This window comes from Typopeltis vanoorti, chromosome 24, assembly GCF_054136105.1.
Source record: "Typopeltis vanoorti isolate ZY-2024b chromosome 24, IOZ_Tvanoo_1.0, whole genome shotgun sequence".
In the NCBI taxonomy this organism is placed as follows: Eukaryota; Metazoa; Arthropoda; class Arachnida; order Uropygi; family Thelyphonidae; genus Typopeltis; species Typopeltis vanoorti.
The window spans coordinates 52906709-52930995 of NC_143572.1; the positions used below are offsets into that span (position 1 = coordinate 52906709).

The 24287-nt window shown below is 34.2% G+C and overlaps 1 protein-coding gene across 1 annotated transcript in view; it reads right to left on the reverse strand.

The window, feature by feature from the left end:
- Positions 1-6572, reverse strand: part of LOC150093198 (uncharacterized) — a 145827-nt gene extending 139255 nt beyond the window's left edge. Inside the window, exon 1 of the mRNA XM_090414182.1 lies at positions 6554-6572. Within this exon, the coding sequence (XP_090270308.1) occupies positions 6554-6572 (19 nt within the window). The remainder of the gene's footprint in view (positions 1-6553) is intronic.
- Positions 6573-24287: the final 17715 nt, after the last annotated feature.

Below are 24287 nucleotides of genomic sequence, written 5' to 3' on the forward strand. Positions count from 1 at the left end.
TTGAAACTGTTAATTGAAGAAAGGAAGAGATTTGGACTTGTTAAGAACTTGGAAAAAACAAAGACAATGGTATTTGGTGCGAAGACCATGAAACAAAAGATACAAGTAGATAAATAGAAATCATACAGAAAATGTAGAACAATTCGCATATTTGGGAAGTAAAATGACATACGATTTGGATTGTAAAAAAGAAATAAAGATCAGGATTGCAAAGAGAAGAACAAATCTGAAGGCCATGAATAACATCTAGAAAAATAAAGCGATCATCCTGCAAACAAAGCTAAGAGTACTGGAAACATGAAAATCTTTAGCGGTGTACTGTATGGATCTGAAACGTGGGTAATAAATAAGGAATCAAAAAAAAGAACTTGGGCATTTGAAAGAACTTGTTATAGGAAGATTCTAAGAATCACAAATGAAGAGCTCTATCGGAAGATACAGCCAAAAGAGAATCTAATGCAAAAGATTATAAAACGGAAGCTGCAATTATTTGGACACATCTGTAGAATGAGTGAGGACTGGAAGATAAAGACATTTATGTTTGGTATTATGGAAGGCGTAAACAGAAGAGGTAGACCATACAAAGAATGGATAGACAACATAAAGGACCGGTGTGGAAAGGGTGTACAAAAACTGCGACACTGTGCACTGGACAAAGAAAGGTGGAAGAAGATAGTGAAGGAGGCATCGGACACCAACGGACAGTGAGCCCATGAGTTCGTGATGATGAAAGACTTATTGTTGCTTTCTTCGATCTTGTTTCATATTAATACTGAGATAATAAACTATACTGCAGCAATAATCAAAGAGAGTCATAGCTTCCAGTGAAATAAAATTACTGCATTTATCAAATGCATTAATAAAAAAACGCATATACGAAGCGCCTGGGCAGTGCTTCTGTGTTTTAAGTAGTGGAAATCAAGACAACTCCGCGATGCCGAGGATTGTACGTAATTTTTTAAGTAAACAAGGTCGATCACGTATGGATATTTATAGGAGAAATATATCTTGTGTAAAAATTAGTTTAAAAAATATTCAAATACATCTCTAAATCAATCAGGTTTGCATGACTGGTTGAATGCAGCAGATACAAAAGGTTAAAAACAGTGGTGGTAGAACAGACGGAAGCCGCTCCCAGGAATAAATACAACTTTGTTGTTTCGATAAATGTTGGTGTGTGTGTGATATTGAAAGCCACTGGACTTTCAAGCCCTTGGCGATGTCTCAAAAACGGCAAATACAGAGTGCAGTATACACTTTCACAATTCTTAACCTTTTATGGTATGAGATTTCAAGATATCACATTAATTAATCAAAAACGCCTTTCATTAATTAAGCTATATTACGCTAACTATCCTAACACTAACGTTCCACTAGCATATTCAACACTACGCGATAAGAGAAATGGTCCTGGCATGTTCCAGCAAAGAACTATTCTCCGGTTACAATTGATTAGATGCTGTCTTGAACTGCAGATCCGGTTCTTGTTTTGAAGAAGCAAAGTAATAAACACCAAATATCTGTTTTTTTTTTTAAACTACTGGGAGGGCTTTTACTAAGCGACTTTCAAGACGTGAACAATCGTGGTATTAAAAATAATGTTCATGGAGTTTAGTTATAAACTCCACGAAGATAATTCTCTGGACAGCTCTTCAGATACTTTTAAAGTACTGCATGAAGTGCGAAAATTCAGGAGGCATATATGTAAAGAATACAAACGAAAATGGATCTGTTACAATTTAAGCGTGAGTCTGTGCAAATGATTTTATGTCAGTAACGCTTAAATTCGAAACAAAGATGTCTGAAGTAACGTGTTATAAAATAAGAACAAAAATTAAAAATTTCATTATTCTAAAATGTCGAAATCATCTTTATAATGAAATAAAGAAAAAAAAAAGATTCTAGGAGACAATAATCCACTTTTTGGGATCAATAAATTGTATATTTGCATTCATGTCGAAAACCAAAGCCATTAATTAATTGACAATGCATACTTCAGAAATTTTCAGAAACTCTTTTCTTAGTGCCGAGTACGGAACTGCATCTTCTATAGGCTTTCTGCTAATAACTCAATTAATGTTAAAAAAAATTCTTGAACACATACATCGATATAATGTAAACTAACTAAGTAATCTTCTTCCTCGCCCATTTTGCTTTCGGCTGCTGAACGAAGGTCTCCTTCCCTCGATCTGTCCTATCTTGAGCTTTTCTATACCAGTGAGTTCCAGCCATCTAACTAATCTCCATCTCTTTGATCTTTCTATAGTTCTTTCCATCTCAGAATATCATATTGGTCCATTTTCGAGTGTTACTTATTGCAGCATGACCTGCTCGTTTCCACTTGGATCTTTTAATGTTTCTATACTAAAGGGAATACCACCCACTATCCAACAACATTTATCGAAAACACTCATGAAAATATAGCAAACTGGTTCGTATATGTAACACTTTAGTGCATCGGTGTATGTAGGAAATATGCGTAACTTCCGTTCAATGATATCCTAAGCATTTGCAGTTGTATTAGGCGTAGTCAAAATTCACGTGATCAAATTTGGCCGTCCTGAATTTTGAACATAACCAGAATAGTGAGAGAAAGAACAGTCTCCAAGATTCGCCACACAAATTATTAATGCCGACCGAATAACAGTATTCAGCTAGACGTTGTATTGAATTAAAGCCAAAGTAACAATTATGTGTTTTAATTGCATGTATTCATCTAGCGAGTCTGCTTGTTTTACGAGATAAAATATTCGAATTTCCGGCCTTAGCCAAATTATATATTACATTAAACGAGTTTATCATATTTTCAATCTAAAGTGTAATAAGATTGCAAAGTGCATTCTCTGGAAGAAACTTATCTACCTTCTAAACAATAGAATAATAGCCCGCAGAACCTTCCAAAAGCTAGCATATATATGACATTTATGAAAACGGCAGAAATTCCTATATGAGATACGTTTAAGTGATATAGGACAGAGGATGTGTTTACATGGTTAAACATTTAAGATTAACTAACCACTTAACTTATTGCACATCCCGAGATTAAAATATTTCGTGATCACTCATATAAAGTTAAAAAAATTAAACTGAATTTGTACGAATGAACTGGTTAAGGTGGTGCGTGCGTGCAGCTCTTACGAGAATTGGTTTAAAAAAAAAAAAAAAAAGAACCTACTACTGTTTGTTGAATATCTGGAATTTGTATTCCTTAGGAGAAACAGCATAAGTAAAAGATTGTTTTAGAGAATAACAGAGAGATAGGCAGAATAAAAGGCGATCAAGCAGTTGACTCGGTGGGATCGAAGCTGGGCAATAAATACTGCATATGCTGACAGCAGTTGTATTATAATCTGAGAGAAGCGAAGGAATAACCGAAGCCAATTTCGCAGAACAGAATATCTATCCTATCCTGTTCCCTCAGTCATACGGCTGGTGGGGATAGCTATATGCTACCATACTAGGGATATGATTATGAGCAAGGTAGTTTCCCGTTGCCTTCCTTGCTGTAGTATATTTATGACTGTAGCAGTGTGTGTTCACAGGGCAGGGCAGGGCCGGTTTGTCTGTTTTGAGGGATGAAAAACCCGAGTTATTGGAGAAAAATCCTCCACTTCCGTATGAGACCGGTTAACTCACTTTTAGAGACTAGATAAAGGTTCTTCACGTCACTGACGGGAATGAATCCAGGGTTTTCGCCCAAAGGGCTTCGTCTGTTCCGACTGAGCTACGGAGGCTCAACAGAATATCTATGAAAAATGAATAAGCAGAAAAGGAATGCCTATAAAAATATAAGCCAAGTTAAAAGTAGATCATTAACCGGACTGCTCTTTACTAGATTTTAAGAAGAGTTTTTGCTGCATAATCACCCCAAATATAATAACTGACAGTATTGTAAGTCTAATGAATTTGGAGTTTGTGTAGAGTTAAATGCAGTGGGGTTCCACCTTTGTTAACCAAAGTATTTTAATTACATCTGTTTATCTGTCCTTCATTAAGTCCGTAATTTTGATTTTTTTTAAATCAAAATTATTTTTACAAACATATCCCGTTCATAAAAATGCGTTATTAATTAATGTATCATGAACGCAATTATTTATTAATGAACAGATAATTTTTTCAGTTGTTGGTTATATTTTATTTTATAAAATACGACTCAATGTAATCTGAGTGGGGGGAAAAATGCTGCCGGATAATGTGATTAATTATGTTTTCCACAAAGAAGCATGGATACATTCCGAAAACTGAGGCTTTCGTCGTCAGCCATATGCTCGAATCATTGCCTGTTTTGGATGCATTGCACGAAATGGTGGTGGAAAAGGAAATCGTGCTGTGGAGGAAAGAATGCTATTCTATAAAATTGTCTGGTGATTACTTAACTCCGTAATCAAGAATAGCACTTTCCCTTAAGCGATACGTGAATAAGAATATAAAGAATATAAATAAGTCAATAAAAACCATAACTTGTTGAGCAACCAATCGGAAACATCTACTGAAACGGTTGCATTTATAAAAGCGGTGATGCTGATTTTGGTGTTGATGATTTTAAGACTTGTTAGAGTAATAGTTGATGGAATGCCACCGCATTAGCTTACATTGATCGATATACAAAGTCACTTATTACTGTTGTGTTAGGGTTAAGTTATGTCAGTGAATAAGTTAAAAACTGTTGACTTAATTACAACTGTACAGTACTATGTATTGAAAAGCCTTCGGAATAAAGACACACCTACTTGGGAAAAAGCCAAATGGGAAGGAAAAAATACGGATCGTGAGGATATTTGCAAGAATTTTGCCGCAGAAGGGCTTCACAATGCTGTCTAAAATGGAAGGGGAAAACTCTATCACATATGGAACTCAAGTGAAGTTTAGTCGACATTGATGTGGATATTTATTTTCAAAATACTGAATCTATTTTCGAAAATATCCGCTGCAAGAGGACACCTCCCACACATTCTTTCGAAACAATTCCGAGTTGTCTTTCCCTCGGCTACCATATTTGGCACACGATTTTAACTTGAAATAATTTACTCACTGACTTCTCATTTCCGCTGGTAAACATGCACCATTTCATCTTCCCTGATAAGTGTTTAGGAATAAATCAGCTGTGCATTACGATGAATGTGAAGTGTTTCATCCCACTCATCTCCAAGGTTAGATCCTTCACTCATAATCGCAACTAAGTGCTTTATAAGCTAAACGCAGTTCAACAACATCGGAAAAATTAGGTCATTTTCTTTTGTTTACACCAAGTTTTAGATTCATCACGTTGGAAGCATTCCAAGATGGTGGTTTCGGATGCATTAAAGATTTTATTGAAAGTCGATTTCAAATTATAATAGAAGCCTTGAAGACTATAAAACTTAGCGTTTATTTTTGCATCACAAATTCAATGAAATCTATGTTTAAAATACCACAAACCAACTCTCTTTGATATCGTATGAAAGAGGAAAATATAGAATATTTTACTTTTATCTTTTTCAGCTTGAAGTACTTAGATAAACCACTTTATTAGAGAAAAAAAATAACCAGCACAAGGCTCAGCTAACTTCTTAGATAAGCCTAACGAATGATCGTTATTTTATTTGATAATAAGTGTTAATATATTATCATTTTTGCTCAAGGATAATGTAAAGACATGGCAAAAACTGAGACAAAATATTAATGAAATTAAAAAGAGATATTTTATCCCCAAGGCGAAAGCGCCAACACTTACATAAAAGTTATCTATTTTACATAACCAATCCTGAAAGTAATAATTTGTGCAAAATGAAGGCCTTAGCGTTAAATAAATATATCTTTCCTTGGCGGATATTAATATGTTATTAATATCCTATAATGAATGAAATACATTACAATATATTACCTTTTGAAATAACCTTAAATACGTATATATCCTTGTGACCATTATATGTACTAAAATAAAAGGAATAGTAAATTGTTCGCACATTTACTTTCGTAACTCGTAACAAAGCATATTGACTTACTTTATTACTATTATTATTTTAAAAGAAAAAGTTTTTTTTATAGTTAATAACATAAAATATTTTCAGCCAATACATTAATAGTTATTGACAAATAATGAAGGTGATAAACATACTATAGTAAACTTAAACCTAATAATAATATGGCTCAGTCCGCGAAGAAGATGTTAGGCAAAAATGCGTCACATTAAAAATATTTCTTTAGGTTTTAAAATACAAAGTAAACAATAAAAATATTTTTTACCTTGTCTGAAATAGTAAAATATTTTCAGCTCTCTTATTATTATAAGTGAATATTACATTGCGGATTGAAAAAAAAAAGTGAAAAAAAATATGTACAGTTTAGAAATATCAAAGAGTACCACGACCTTTGCACTTTTATTAAGTTACTACGCACAACGGGAACTTTCACAATGTATTTACTTTCAGCAAATGAAGACATCGCCAAACGATCAGATACATAGCACGCACACGTGACCGCTGTAAACTCAGATATGCAGTCCGATACGTAATTTCGTAAAAAAACAGCATGGGAAAAAATAAAGAAAAAAAAATATTCTCAAAGGACTTACCTTCTAAAAGTCTTCCCATTATGTCTGTGGGTGATACCAGCTGTTCTGGCCTCTACACGAGAGGCTACACTTCACCCACCCAGGTGTGGTTGGTATATCCTAGTTACCAAACAACAGCACGTTGAGGTTAACTAGCTACAACTTTTCCGCTCATGAAAGAGTCCAGAAGATACTTCTCCCTCAAAGCGATCTGGCTCTGCGGAAAAAGCCGCATAGAAAATTTTGCCACACCAGGAAGCTGCCCTCCAGTTCACAGCAGCTCGCTAAAAGTACCTTTGACACAATCGCATCGCGTCGCTATGTGACAGCAGGTGTGCGTTCAGTTACTGCCTCCTCCTCATTCACTCCCCTACTGATGTAAGAGCCAGGGTTCCTAAGGGACTGTGATAAAAGCACAAGAGTGCATCAGTCTGATAGCTGCCACTCCCACCCATCCTCTACCGGAATGATTCCCTATCAATACTAAGCGCTGTTGCGATGTTATGGCTGCTTTCGCCTTGGTCGTCTCGTAGCTAGACGAAGACTACTCCATTCACCCGCGGGGGAGGTGATAGCGTAAATTTTTGAAGCTCCAAGGCAGACGACAACCAAAGGCGCAACTGCAAAAACAATGTAACGCTTTTCAAAATAAGATTGTAAATAAAATCGCTTTGCTCTTTTATAACCTATAGTTTTTCAAAACGTGAACTTAATATATTCAAAATTACTGTGAAAACGAAACGACTGATAATATTCACCTGCTCTTTCGATAAATAGCTGGTTCTCTTTCTTAAATTACTCTGACCTGGAATTTAAATATGCAAAATCAAAAATCGACTTTTTTTTTTTTTTAATTCGGAAAAATGGCCAAACGATTGGCTTCGTTTTCTGCAAAAATTAAGTAGCGAGTCGATTTAAGTAATTTTTGTAAACATTCACGAAAATTTGTATGCGTAGGCAAAAAAAAAAATACCGAATTGTATTAGAAGATATTCATTGCTTTCTTTTATTCGTTTTAATTTCTTGCGTCTTTATGGATATAAACGAAGTTAAATTCAAATATGATAATAAAATAAATAGAGGGCAGCAGATATGCATGGTCTAACACTATCGCGTTTAAAATTTCTACGAAAAATAAATAAATAATACTGAACATATAATTAATTTATTTAGCAAAGTGAAATGAAAATCCTGAATTCACAACTAAGTAAAAGGTAAATAAAATTGCAAATTTGCAACAATTTGATATTGATTTACGTATGAAATGAGATAATAAAGAACTGTTTTGTTCTGTTAATAAGCACTTTTCTCTTAGTGACACTTTTTCGCTTTTAATTATAATAATTTTGAGGCTTTCTGCTTCAGAAATCACTGGGTTTTAAACGAAGGTCTTCGGAACACTGAACGCTTCTAACTTTATTGCAGATTTAGATGGAACTGTCTTTTAACATGAACGCTACTGAGTTTATCTTGTGTGAATTTATCTTATAGTGAAGTATCTTAAAGTACTGTTCAAAGCGTGTTCAGTTTGGGAAAATCTAAGATTCTCGCAGCCTGTTTGAAAGTGGCTAATTCAGCATAGGATTGAAAAGAATCTAAAATTTCCTTTGAGTATTTGAAATTTGAACTGGAGACTTTCCAGCGAAAAGATACACATACTTCTAACTGTTCTATGACAATTCTTCAATTACAGAAGTCATATAATTGTATTGAGGGATGCAAATAGCACTCGATATTAAAAGATTAGAGACTCCGTAGCCCTTTGGTTGAAAATACCTGGGTTCTTCTGACGCTAAGAATTTGAAAAGCTCTGATGTTTATCAGGGCTTTTCAATCAAAAGTCAGTTAGCTAGTCCCATACAGAGCCTAAGGGATTTTCTCTCTCCGGAAAATGGAGTTTTTAGTTACTTAAAACAGACAAGTCAGCCCCATGAACACACCGTTAGGCGTGTTCATGGGGCTGGCTTGTCTGAAAGAGAGAAAAAGAAGAAAGGTAAAAACATTAACCGTATAAGCCTAAGATGCTTTGTGTTAGTCTCTTAACAATATTTATAATCTAAACGACAACAAACAGTCTTGAATTGGATTTATTGTGACAAAATGAAAGGAAGATACTGTTTGCCAGTCAAACCGGCTGCGGGTTCGAATCCTGGAGTGGTTCTGGATGTTTATGAAGTGGACTGAAAGAGTTCCATGAAAGAATTAAAAAAATGATTCATCCCTCCTCCAAGTCAAGCTGGAATCTGTTAAGTTGATTGGTACCCTTCTTTCAGTTGGACTTTCGTGTCTCATTTTAAATGAGCTAACACGTGTTGAACTCCCTTCTATCAGATCACATTTCAATTTGGTTTATTGAATGTAATCATATTTTTTATTGTTTTATATTATTGCATATACAGTACTTTCCCTTAATATACATCAGTATGTAATATGTAAAGTTCCTTTCATTAACTTTTAAGATAATAATCAAAGTGTTTTTTTTTTATTATATTATCTTATTAGTAATGAGCTATTTGGTGCTGTCCAAGCCAAATCTGCCAACAGGCGGAAAATGTAAAGCAATTACAAATATTCATAAAGATAATAACCGCTCAATTATAAGAGAAAAACATCTCAGAGAAGTCGAGGTTCCTAAATAATCAAAATCACTGCAAATTCTCGTGAGGCTGCTCACAAATTTTAAAATTCGGGCCTTTATTTTTCTAGTGAGTAATAATAAATCAGAATGTGAATTAGTCGGTCTCATACGGGAGCTCGGGTTTTTCATCCCGCAAAGAAGGCAAACCAGCCATGGAACACATGGAATTATTAGACATAATACACTGGCCTCATAGCCTGACTTGCTTCGACTGTAAATCCAAATAAAACCAACCAATTCACACTTTCATTGTTACATATTTAAATTAACGGGACATCTTTTATAATGATGATGGTTTTTGATTTTTACACAATTAATGATGTGTAAAGTGCATAACTTGATTCTTGCAATCACCTTCTGAAGGAAACAGAGAAATATCGTAGCTATATCCCCGACAATTCGAAATACAAAAGATAATAACGAAATATCATGTATTAAGTTGGATTTATTTAACCATTCAAATATTATTACGAGTGAAAAACACTATTCGGAAAATTACTGAATTAAAATTAACACGAACACTTAACATACAATTTTTACAATACCTTCGAATGTAGAGCTTACTTTTAACAAGAATGTAAAGTAATACATTTTGACCTTGACATTTCGTAACCTAACAAAACTCTGAATGAAAATCAGTCAAATGTTATTCGCTGATTTAACTAGTTACTAATAGTTTCCAAAAAAATATTTTAGCTCAATCAATTTCACAAATATAAATCGAGTACGTTTCGAAGTGTTATTCGGTTTATGTACTTTTCCATTGTTGATTATATTTCCAGATTTAGTTTTATTTTTAAGTTATGTTGTAGTGGAACTTCGTTTCCATACATCGAATTTTCTTTTTCTTTCATTGTTATATATATATATATATATATATATATATATATCCTAATGATATTTTCTTTAAATTATGTTCGAAATGTATTACGCAACTTATTTTAAATAATGCAATGATTTGGACGCTCCCCTCGCGAACCAAATCTGCAAATTTGTCGCCAGTTTTATGATATGCTGGATTGTAATTGCAATAAAAATGGAAGGCGAAGGAAGTAGTTTTGGATACGAGCCAGAGTTCCACAAGGAAGTTTTCTCTTTTCATCCAGTAATATTGTATATATGTGTCTGTAGTATTGGCCATGGCTTGAGGCGTTTCCCATTTATGAGTGATACGCTTATCTGGGACAATTCAGACAGTAGACGATTGTGCCATTAGCTGTACTGGTGTTTTGTACACATGGGATACATGATGTCTTCGTACGGAAACAGAGGTCATTTCAGAATTCGAAGGAGTTCGCGAACATCAAACATTGCCATGGCAACTGTCGCCATTAGTCTTTGGAGTTCTGCGAATTGTATAGATCGCACGCTACGTCTTTAGCGTCATGTCGTCACACGGTTCATGCACAGAAAATGTGCTTCTTTATTGCCTGTAGTTGGTTACAGGAATTGAGAAGCTTTAACTTCCCTGAGGGAACCGAATTGTGTTAGATATTGATTGGATAAAGGCTGATGTAACTTTGAGAAATTAATATCTGATGAGCACAGCAGTTCTACTCTTCCATGTTCTAACTAGCATGCGATCCGGAGGATTCGCATTTAATAGAGCGGGGGCATGTATAAACAGATGATGCGGTGAAATATTGCGCTGCTGAAAATGCCATGGATTGGAATACTGACATTGATGTGTGTGTGTGTGTGTAAAGTGAGTCTCCATATATGCGAGTTCCTAACTATTTATTGCCAAATAGTTTATAGTGTAAGGAGACTCGAATTTACTAGAGAAACATTATACTAGCAGAGCGAAAGCGCTGTGAACTACACTAATAGCATATTCTCAAACAGTCGTGCTCAGATCTCGTCTGAAATACGTTGGCTACACTGTAGCTTATATCATGTATATATACGAGTACATATACATGATATAAGTAAACTTTCTAAATCCAACATACTCTAGATTCAATTACTGTAAAACGTATAGAGTCGCCATATAAGGATGCTACTGCAAAATGCATGTTTTTAATAATTGTCTCATATCATTTATATACTTTAAAAAAAAAAATTTAAAAAAATGAATATTTCTCACATTTGGTTTTCTAAAACAATCAACGACCACACGAATTTGCATGGAATTATAACCCATAGAGACTGCAAACCGATTTTTTTCTTAATAAATGTAAATTCCTGTGGAAGTTGAATGTATCAGAAACACCCGTTCGCTAACCCTGGCGACAGTTTAATTTGTGCCTGAATTTTGAACTCCAGCTTTTTAGATACTAATCTTATTGACAGCTTAAATGATGCGTATAACAAACTTTTTCTCCCCCCCCCACTTAACGGTAACTCCATCAAGATATATATTGCACACACATTGGTACTGTGGGCCGAGCAAAAGTCAAAAAATCCGGGAAACCCTTCTCTTAGACACAAACGGAAACATTTCCCGTTATCCACTCATTCCTTAGGACAGCGACAACATACCATGACACAAATAAAAATTGTAATTATTATTTTTTGTAAAATGTCCTAATTAGTATGGGACTCTAAATAATCTTGAAAAACCTAAATTTACATTTAAAAAAAAAAAGTTTACAGGACTATACTTTGTTGTTTTAAGTTGACGTTACAATACCACCATACTGTTCGATAGTCGCCAGTATGTCCGTGAAGCTGACACTTATTAATGAAAGGAATTGAAGAAGAAACTTTACAGTTGCGAATTACTTAGTGCTAAGTTTAGCTCCACTCAGCAGTCAAAGTGGGATGTTCCCCGCCCCCTCAAAAAAAATCTTTTTGTTTTTTAGTTCATTTTATATTACTGCAAAGGAAAACTTTCATTGTAAGGCACTGACTGTAAATTGAATGATGATGGATATTATATTTTATGAAATTAAAATGGAAACTTTTTTTAAAACTAAGATCAGATTTTAAAAAATAATAAATCTAGTTAAATAAAAAAATAAAAACAAACTGAGCACTTGGAGGGGGATGAAAAAAAAAGCTTTTACAATCCTAGATCGAATCAGGTATTTCCCGTAACATATAATCCCAGGTCTAAACGATGATAATTTACGCTTATATTCAGTTATTTACAATACTATAATCCTAATACCGGGAGTAAGGGATAATTTCTTTACTGGGAATATTCCAGGGTAAAGATGCGCAATACATCTCTAATACAGAGACTCAGCCTCTTCTTTACCAAGACTGTGCTGCGTGGCGAAGAGTCACATCCTTCCAGAGGTGTCCCCGTTTTCACAGAACAGTTTCACAAAACGACTCGATGGAACATAACAACAACAATCCTAATACCGAATACATTACGATTATTATTCCGTCTGGTAGGCCACACGCAGAACTTACTGTTGCCATGGAAACGTAAAGGCATAAAACGCCACCTACTTAAAAACTTTTTTGTTATATGCATATAAAAAGATTAATGAGTATTCGTTAATAAACCAGTTGGAGGATCACAAAATTCCATAAATTTGTTTCTGAAAATAACAAATTTACGACTTTTGTTTCAAATTATAATTTTTCATAATCTTCGACAGTTTAGTAGCTTGGAATTGAAACGGCGTGTTTAATTTATACAACATCGAATTAGCTATATCATCTAAGAAATTTAAATTAGGTTTCACATATGAGCAACCCGTTCCACCACCACCCTCGTCTTTTTTATCGGATAATAAAAATAAAATATAACAGTGTTCTACGCTGACATAGGTAATCCCAGTACTCCAGTAATTTGCAATATCGGTATTCGTTTTTTCATATGAAGTTTTTTTAACGACTGATAAAAAGACAGCGAACCCTCCTCTAGAGATAGGAGGAGGCCCGATCATCATTGAAGCAAAAAGCACTATTTATAAACCCCAGCAGCGATCTGTCTACGTGAGATTTTCGCCATATGAAAATTCTAGTTAAGTCAAAATGTTAATACTGCTGAGCAATTAAAAAAAAAAAAAATTAAAATTAAATAAAAATTCGTTATGCCGCTCTACGAACACAGAGTAGTTACGGATTAATTATGTGTTTTTTCATCATGCTCACACATGCGTAGAAAATGTAATTTCGCGCAGAAAGTTGAAAAACAGATAATCCAGCCAATGAAAAAAAAAGCTTCCCGTCCAGAAGACTGAAGCAGACGACTGTTCGTTAACTTTGGAAATTCATATATTGTCTGTGATGCTATATTCTGAAGACAGTCTATCAAATTACACGATTTTGAAAGTATCGTGAATCATTCTCAATAAAGAAATAATTCCTTTTTGAATTATTTCTTTATTGAGAATGACTTACGATACTTTCAAAATCGTTTTGAATAATAATAATAGTCAGGAAATAATAATATAACTGTATGCATATATGTATATATATAATGGTGAGCACCAAGGAAATATAATTTAAATAATATAAATTCATGAAAAATATTTTAAATTAAAATAAAAAAGAGGTTGTTTGTATTTTGGTGCGAAAAACAAGATTAAGTATTTGAGTTCATTTACATTTATAGGGAAAATTATTAATGAAAAGTGTAGGAAAGAACTAATAGAGTGAAATCCATAGAAATATATCAAACGATCGTTTTTGTTATTATTTTTATTATAGCAGTAAATAACCTTCCAAAAGATATTTTCTGAATAATGTTTGCGATATCCGTATCTAGAAATACCTTATGCAAAAATGCGTTCTATAATTCTTCTTGCGTTAGGTAAAATCAAAGGCAACTAGAGTAGCCATTCACCGTTATGAGATGTAGTCCATTAGGCTATGAAAGTCGTCCGACTAGCAGCAGCCAATGCTATGAAGTTGTTTGGGAATTTTTATTACTAGCTCTGATGATTTCGTACATGTAACAAGAAATGTTTTGCACTTATCTCGATACACGAATTTTCCATCTCTGTATTAACTTTGAAAGTCGTTACTGTCGATTTCAATAACAGTCTCGAAACCAAAAAGTATGAATAAAAACAGAAAATGTTCGTAGTGTTGAAGGTTAAAGTATCTTCGCAAATATTCTGCTGAGTCACTTTTATAGAGATACTGATCTATAAAACAAGATGCAACAAGCGTGTTATCGTTTTCCCGAATTTTGAATACTCAATGTTTGCACTTTCAAACTAATTCTTACTTAGGAGAAAGTTAATATATCCTAATTATCTATATGTTACGCATTCGTGCTATCTCTCCAAAATGACGTCTATTTTAAACGTCTATTTTGACGTCTATGTTAAACATCTATACATTTATCATACACGTATTTTGCAGTATAGTTGGATTCTTTCGTACCTTTTTTGTGTATTTTACTCGAACCTTGTACCACAAACACTGCCACGTAGTACTGCCATAATAATAATAAAATCCGCTTTTCAGTTTGAATTTTAGTTATTTTATTTCGATAACATGATGTCCAGCATAAATTTCAAAATAGCTTCCGCCTCGAATCACTAGAGCTTGCTATATATCATAAATACTAACAAAAATTTGTATTTATGAATCAAGTAAAGGCAAACGAAAGTTCATACTAAAATATCAAAGTTTTCGGACAGTGTACATGTGTTCAGGAATTCCCTTCTTAATCATAGTTGGGAGTTTTCTCTACTACTGCTGCATGTCGAGGAAACTTGTAACAAAAGTAAATCAGACGCTTCGGAAGCCACGTGCGCATTATATCGATATGTTATTTTTCAGAAACTTTGGATTGTTTGTTTGTGTGTGTGTGTGTGTGTGTGTGTGTGTGTGTGTGTGTGTGTGTGTGTGTGTGTGTGTGTGTGTGTGTGTGTGTGTGTGTGTGTGTGTGTGTGTGTTGATTTGTAATTTTTTTAAATAAATTCCATGCAATTAAATAAAAACATTTCAAAAATTATAATATGCAGTGTTTTTCATTTTTACTTTCAACCTATTAATAAATTTTGTAATAACAAGTAAAATATAAACAAAAAATATATTTATTTTAAAATTTATGCTTGGATTTTAGCATGAAATTGTTTTCTTAAAGTGACAACTGTTTCGAATGAAAGAATTAATGGTTAAAAAATGATCACCGACTACAAAAAAAAAAAAAAAAAAAAAAAAAAAAAAAATCAGTAACAGCGTTAATTCAATAACAAATATGGCTAATAAAAGGCATACGCTGAAATAGACTATGCTGCTCATTATTATTGAGAAGAAATATTCTAATTGAACAACTTAATAAAAGTAGCAAATTATCAAAAATGTCTTTATTTCAAAGAAACTATTACAAACAAAACGCGATCTAATTACAAGAAATCAGAATGAGAGAAATTGGTACTATATTAACTTCTTCAAAATTATTGTGCATTTGTGTTAATTAATAGTATATTTGGTTTCGAATAATAATGGAACAGCTAAACACTTACGGCACTTATAAATTTACAAATAAGACAAATCGTCTTCTTTTTAAATAATAAGGCGGTTCGAGCAAATGTCAGGAGACAAGAAAGTCCACCACTAATTTTTTAATCTACACATGGCTTTTAGTTCTATAAATGAAGTGTTTATTTCCTTTTTTTTATTTATCAGCCCAATTTATTCTGGGTCTTCCTTTTTTTTTTTTCTTTTTTTTTCGAGTTCTTAGAATAAATCCCCCAAGGACTTGCACTGGGAGGCCGTTAGATCTGCTGATGCGACAAGCCAGATTAGTTGTTTCCATCGAATCTTTGTTTTTATGTTATCTCTTAGACTAGCGAAAGAATCTGTTCTTTGTCTCACTTCTGAATTTGTGATATGAAAAAAAAAAAAAATCAAATTTCACTTCCATAAAGGAATACTGAATTAACAAGTGTCAATAAGACATGATCTACTTGGACTGTAATTATTTTATCTGTTAATAGTGTTTTTAATGATGTTCCTTTTTTATATTATACTGCCCTCAAATAGGATATTTCAGCTTATGCTATAGCATTTCCCTCCCAGTCACGGATATTTGTCATTGGTTTAGATTTTTTGATCAAGGAGAACATTCTAAGAGTATGATCTGTATTTCTGGTAATTTTCTGAAGGTCTGATAATGTCTGCTATGGGATCTTCCTCAGCTGCCACTCCGGCATCAGAATTCTCCAGTACCTTGTTTACGACGTATGTAACGAGGCAGTTAAATAAGCTTTGCGATAGCCTGCATCTTTATCTCACTCCACGCTCCACGAGGAAGGGACTGCATTGATTTGATTGCAACCACCATTTCAGATGAATAAAGGGATTAAATCAATCGCATTAATATCTATTCCACAATCATGTGGAATTTTCCAAAGAGCATCATGCCAAATAGAGTCAAAAGTTTTCTGTGCGATAAAGCTGTGGTGCATTACTTTGTAATAGAGATGCCCTGTGTTTGTACATTAAGCAGAAGCATAGCTGGGTTTTTTGCACCTTGGCAAATTCGTAACTAAATACCTTTAACAATGTGACCATTTCGACAACTGGTAAAATATCTTACCTCTGGTGCCCTTATGACGCCGGCGTCCTTGGCATCTTCTCAAATGCTGAAGCATTCCTATGCCTGTGGCACTACGATGCCCGAAGAAAGACCGTTATAGGTTCGAAACCAGTCGCCCAAAAGGAACTTTTTCTAAGCCTTCCTATGGTGGTTCCCGAGTTGGCCTTTTTGAAATGGGAAATTAGTTTTTTCTTCCGGAACTCAGGTTTTTAATCCCGTTTCTCAAAACATTGACAGTAGAGCAACTCACTCTTCTAAACAATAATAAGCTGTGCCAAGGTTTTCTATGATGTTTGCGGAAATTTCACATGATTGGTCTAAAACTATATAACATTATTATAAAGTAGCTTTTTAAGATGATTAAATTTCATTTCTATGACCAATTCTATTTAAAATATTAATAAACTTTTCCTCTTCATAGATAATGGATTATAAATCATTGCAATTATTACAACTTGCAATAATTGCAATGATTTATAATCATTGCAATTATTGCAAGTTTTGCAATAATTAAAAGTGGTTAGAGAATTTTTTTAAATGGTAAGTTAAAAGAAAGAAGGTATAACAGATGAAAAGCATGCTAAAGTAATGCTATTTTTTTTATCTTACCATTTAAAAAAATTCTCTAACCACTTTTAATTCTCTAAGAAGGAAGTAGCAAGCCCCGTTTAGTCATTTTTTAAAGAAATATGATTATAGAAATCCATATCCAAACACCTTCCATGCCATAACAAATTGGGATCATTTTGGTGGAGTTCCTAATTTAAGATAATTATTTATTGGGGATATATGTTGTTAAATATTTTTAAAATTTAAATAATATATTTACTGATGATACTTATTTTTTACAAAAGAAAAATTAATTATAAGAAATTTTCCTGGTTTCTTATTCAGCAAAATCTTCCGAATTATTATCAAATGTTAGATTCTGCTTCATCCATAGCGCGGGGCCTGATTTCGTCCAAACAATCCAATCCGCTGAAAGCACTGTCCAAACGACCTAGATATATCTATTTTATTTACCATAATAAAGGGACTCCATTTTAGTTTAAGTTTTCCTGTACTGGTATTAAAATACAGCAATTTTAAACTACTATCGCCTAAAGATATTCACAGATCAACTTTTTTTTCAGAACAGAGATTACGGTAAAATTTTGACATTTGAGAATAATGACTTTTGTCACATTATGAATGAATTACGCACTTATGAACATCATTTAAACAGTGGTAGCCATAGCAATGCCCACTAAGAATAGGATAATGAACGCATAAAGCCACTAATTTAGCAACATTTCCTAGGTTTCACAAGTTATATTGATACTATTCTGGGAAATACGTGCAGATGACGTTGTAGTCGTAGGAGAATACTTATATGCACATTATGTTTCTGGTAGGTGGTTGCTTGATGACGTTATCTCAAATAGGAATAATCTAATGCGAGAACAGAAAATAATTATACAAATATTATTTCACTTCGAAGCTACAGTTGAGCCCACTTTTGCATCACGGCTTGTATTAATTAATCAAAAATGAATTTCTGGGATTGTAGGCTCCAAGATACCACTGACGAATTTTGAATAAAATATTTAATAAAATAAAAAGTAAAACAAAAATAAATAAATAAAACATTTTTATTTTATTACTATTTATTTTATACCTATTCATTGCACAGCTCATAAGAAATTTTAAAGAAAACAGATACAAATCATGCTATAAATGGTTAAATTATTTGTACTTCCCACATATATTATTCCTCTGGTTTCTTGAAAATATGATTTATTTCAGTGGCCATATTCACAAGGCAAGAAGTAAGATAGTTGAGAACAGCATGTAAATAATATGTATTTCCACTCGGATACATTTTAACAATAAAGAATAATAATTACTTTGTACTTCTAATAATAAAATATATATTAATATATTTAATTAATACTGTTAATTGTCTAAAGTAATTTTATAATTAATACTATAATTACTTAAATATTATATAACATGCCAGCAAAGGTTGGTCGATTGGTAGAGCCTCTGCTACTAATGGCTCAGCAAAAAGTTAAGCAAGTTTGAGCGCAGTTAGTAGTTGGAAGGATTCATTCGTTCGATGCTGTTGGCACACTCTCCCTGGATGAGTCTTGGGACTCCCTGGAGGTGTCACATAATAATAATAATAATGATTAAGTTGAACAATGTTTATAAAATAAACATTGATTAAGAATAAGAACATTTTTTCTACTTCTGACACACAGAAGTAGAAAAAATGAGTTTCGTGTGTTGCTAAAAGACCATTACTTACCACAAAATGTGGTAGATTATGTATAGAAAGGACACGAGGTATCGAGTGTTAGATTTAATGATGACATCACAAGATGTGATAATTAATGAAGACGATTTTAACTTTGATTAGCGAGAACAATCTCTCTCTCTCTCTCTCTCTCTTTCTCACAGAGAGATATTATAATTCTAACATTGCACATGGTGATAACAGTTGCATGATGAATAAACTCTATTTCTAGGAAAGAAGAAATTGGTATATGAAAGAAGATTGGCAGCGTATGCTAAAGACGGCAGCAAAATAAATAAGGCAGAAGATATAAATATTCAATTAATCTTTTGTAAGTGTATTTAATGCTGGTGGAAATTTCAATGCTAATAAAAACCCAGTTCTGTCCTATTTCCCATAAAAAAGAACCATTTTTTTCGGTATTCTTTTTGACGATATGCAAATTTACAGATAGTTTGAAATCTCTCCTCTTGGAATTACCCTCACATCAAACCCCTCCTGGCATAAACACATCATAACCATTGCATCCTCAGCTTCAAAAAAACTAGGATTTCTCTTTCGCTCAAGACGTTACTTCACACCTTAACAGCTGTTAACATTATAAAAATCACAAATCCACCCAGCTATTGAATACTTCTCCTATATATGGGGTGGGGGCCCCTAAAAGCTCCCTCAAAATGCTTGACTCAATACAGAGGAGAACGGTTAGACTTATTAATGACCCATCTCTTACCAACTCTCTCCTCCCACTTTCGCACAAACGTTTTGTTTCTGCAATATGTATATTCTATAAATATTCCCATGGGAAATGCTCATCTGAAATAACATTTGTAATTCCTGCACTCAGTACTAAGCTCGTTGGAATATGTGCAGTTTCTGCTTAACATCCCTTCATAGTACACCTAGAAACAAACAGAACAAGTTTCTTTCCCTCCTCCTTCATCCCTGCAACTGCTGCACTGTGGAACAGTCTCCCCCCCCTGCTGTATTTCCCAAAGAATACAATTGACAGTCATTTAAATCAAATGTAAACAAGTTGCTCCTTTCCCACCCCACTACCTATACACTGTACTAATGTGCTACAGATTGATCAACCAACCTCTTGTGTATGGGAGCAACATCAAAAAAAAAAATGTGTTGCCATTGAGTACACGGGTGGAAGAAGAAAATAACAGCGTGGAAGTATTTACGCTATTGAGAACACTTTTGTCTCTAATAACATAGAATTCTGCGTAGTCTTGCATATATTTTAACAGAATTGGGTTATGTTCATTGAAAACCTAGCAAAACAAAGCATTCCGTATGCATAGCGTAATATTTTTGATTTCGCAAAACACATGACAAGGTTCAAATGCCTTTACAAAGTTTAATTCAGTACGATAAGTAAGTACGTAAACTGCGAGGAATATGGATTGTTAATAGATTGGTGACATGCAATGGACAAGTAGATATTAACTTGTTGCATATGAGATAATATCACAGAGAGGAAGTGTGACATGTGAGATGCTGTAGTATTCTATGCTGGGGTCAGTGTTATTTAACTGACCATATTAAGAAAATGTAGACACGTTAGTGCCGTTTGAGAAGAGTGGAGATACGCTTCAATATCGTCAAGTAAGACGTTCGTGCTTTAGACTAGAGAGATTAAGTGCAGTGTACTGTATTAGTGGGAATTCAATGCAGAGGAAGCACATGACACTTTTCGGAGTGATGGTGGAGAGAAGTTCAGCGGATACATGGTTTTACTATATGTCCCCTGAAGTATGATTGAGAAGATTGCTAGAATAATAAAAAAAGACACTAGTCAGTGGCGACAAAGAAAAGGAACCGTGATCTTAAATATAAAGCACTGATTCGACTGAATTTGGAATGATGTGCGCAGATTTGGCTTAATTTTTATATTAATAACATTGTGGATGGTCTAGAGGGAAACATTCAATTATATAAGTGAGGCCTTGCTCATTTAGACTATTGTGCGAAGGTCTGGTTTCCGTTGTGATTCTGATATATTGGAGAAAGAGAGAGAGAGAGAGAGAGAGAGAGAGAGAGAGAGAGAGAGAGAGAGAGCAAAGGAGTATCAAAAATGATATCAGGATTGTGGAATACTGATCATGAAGACAGATTGAGAATTTGTAGACTACAGACACTAACAAACAGCAGAAAGAGGGGTGATATGATTGAGACTTACAAACTTCTGAAAGGGTCATACAGGATTTCAATTGATGGAATTTTTCAATTTATGGAGTGTGGGAAAAGAACGAGAGGGCATTCTTGGAAGCTGAGAATGAAGGCTGCTAAGAAGGGAATGAGATCTAGATTTTTCTCTTATAGGGTGGTGTGAATGATTGGAATGGATTTCCATTGGATGTTGTGTGTGCAAGCAGTGTGAATGAATTGAAGGACAGGTATGATAGCTGGTGCATGTAGTATGGCCTCCTTCGATAAGTCCCTGGCTCCCTGGGTGTCTCTCTTAATGATGATGATGATAATAAATAATAATAAGCGTATGTGCAAACGTTGGGTCGAATGATAAGGGTCATATTTGATACAGAATCCTTGCAGACTATCTTGAATAGACTGATTCTATATATTAATGAATGTGACTTCAATAGAGTGGTGGAAGAAAAAACTTGAAGTCATTTCTAAAAGAAAAGAAACAGAGCAGTCAGGAAGCATGTGCAGTCCAGATTCGTTTCATGGAATGCGACGAATAAGCTGAATAAGTTGCTGTATATCAGCTGTATCCGAACGAACCTATACAAGTAGAACTTCCACTACTTAAGCACAATTTTGAGCAAAGATCACAAATCAAATATGGAAATAGACAATACAACAAGCAAAGCTCATATTTCGGGGAGCTAGATGAATAAAGTTATATGGAATAAGAAAGAAATTAGTCAAACCACCAAAGTAACTGCATACAAGACTGAGTCAGAAATAAAAACAATCAAAGACTGGGGATCTGTCTGGATATGAGAGCTCTGAGAAAAAATTAGACTGAGCAGATGTCATCGATGATAGAATCATATTAAAAATAAAGATATTAGGAAAGAACATAACATTGTTAACATTCAGGAATGTGTGAGCAGAGTTAATCCAGGGTGGTAAATCACTTAAACAGAATGGGAGAGGAAGAACAGGATCTCGGTAGACTGATGCAGTAAGAAGCGCTTTACAAGACTGAAGCATAAGATCCGACCATATAGGATTCCTGACAAATAATAGATTAATTTGAAGGAAAACTGTCGATAGGAAGTTAGCAATAATGCACACTTATCAAGTAGTACTATTATAGTATCCGTGTATGCCCTTAGTTGGTTATTCACATGTGACGTCACTGTGACGCAGTATGGTCACTCGTACCTCAGAGTTTTGGGAGTGAAGTCTTTTGCTAGAGAACGTAGGGTCACAGATGCGCATAACTCCACAAAGAGTTAGGACAGTCACACAAACATCCATGCCCGTGGGGATCTAAACCCGCAGCCTTTTTTGGGTGGAAAGTAGATACGCTAACCACCCTGGTTGTTCCACCAGCCGTAAGCCCTTTGAGGGTACATATCAGGAATTTATGATAATGAATATACTGTATATATATAATATTGAATTATTAGAAACCGAGAAAAATGAAAACAAAGTTTAATAGCACAACTAGTTTCAGCTTGTATCAGCCTTCTTCAGGTGCACATTACAAAAGAAATAACCAGTAAAACATAAAGGAAATAACTGTAAACAACACGGAAAGTTAGTGTATATATAATCAACGTAGAAACGTTGAAGTCTGCGCAGTTTTGAATGCGCAGACTGATACAAGCTGAAACTAGTTGTGCTATTAAACTTTGTTTTCATTTTTCTCGGTTCCTAGTCATTCAATATTTTTAAAAAAAATGTATATCGACCGAGTAAATCAATCTTCCTACATATACCAGTGTCGGCAAGTATCATCTTTTTCCATGACTTGTGGCAAAATTTTAGCATGTGCGAAGCGTAGTTCTCGTTTGGCGCAAACATTTAAAATGACCGGTTTTCGCATTTTTTCATAAAATTGGAGAAAAACGAGTTTCGTGCATAAAGCACTTTTATTTGAAGAAGTGGACAGCTGTGCAGATCAAAGCCGAGTTAGATGCAGTTCATGGGGACTCTGCACCAGCATTAAAGACTACTTATTTTGAGTTAAACGAGTTTAAACGTGGTCGTAAGTCCATTGAAGATGAAGCACTCTCCGGACGCCTGACTGAGGTCACTAGAAAGGAAATACTTGACAAAATCCATGGTATCATTATGGAAGACTGCCGAGTGAAAATGCATGAGATTGCAGGCATCTTAACTGAACGGGTGTATAATACCCTGCACAAAAAATTGCAAATGAAAACGCTGTGTGCACGATGGGTGCCACGATTCAATCAAAAACACATGCGAAAAGATATTTCAATGCATCAATGCAGTGTTTGGCGATGTTTAATCGTAATTCGCAGGATTTTTTGCATCGATTCGTGACTGTAGACGAAATTTGAATCCACCACTACACACCTGAGTCCAAGCAGCAGTCAAAACAGTGGACAATGGCCGGTGAAAGAGCACCGAAAAATGCGAAGACCGTTTTGTTAGCTGGGAAGGTTATGGCCACTGTTCTTTGGGATTCCCAAGGAATTATCATGATAGACTATTTGGAAAAGAGTAAGACAATAACAAGAATCTATTATGCATCATTTTTGGACCGTTTGAAAGAAGAACTGAAGAAAAAAAATTTTTTTTTGGCGCACAAAAAAAGTGCTCTTTCATCAAGACATTGCACCATCCCACACAGTGGCCGTCACAATGGTAAAACTGCACGAATTGATTCCACATCCACAGTATTCTCCGGACTTGGCCGTGTGTGACTTCTTGTTCCCAAACTTAAACATTTGGCTCGGTGGGAAAAAATTTTCTTCGAACGAGGATGTCATCAAGGCTGTCAACGACTATTTTGCACAATTTGACAAATCCTACTTTTTAGATGGGATGAAAAAATTGGAAACTCGGTGGACCAGATGTGTAGATCTCGATGGGACTATGTTGATAAATAAAGGTGGTTTTCCAAAAAAAAAAACGCGTTTAACTTATTTTTTTACCAAACTTTTCAAATAACCTTCGTGTATATATATATATATATATATATATATATATACGCGTTTATATTTTGTTTATATTTTACACTTTAACGTGTATATATATATATATATACACGTTAAAGATACCAAGAAATTTTATACTCGGTTTTAATCCTTTTCCCAAGTAAGCAAAAAAAGTTTTGCGCATGAAATATATTTACGTCTGACTTTGTTTTTCTTACTTGGGAAAAGTATTAAAACCAAGTATAAAAGTATAAAATTTCTTGGTATCT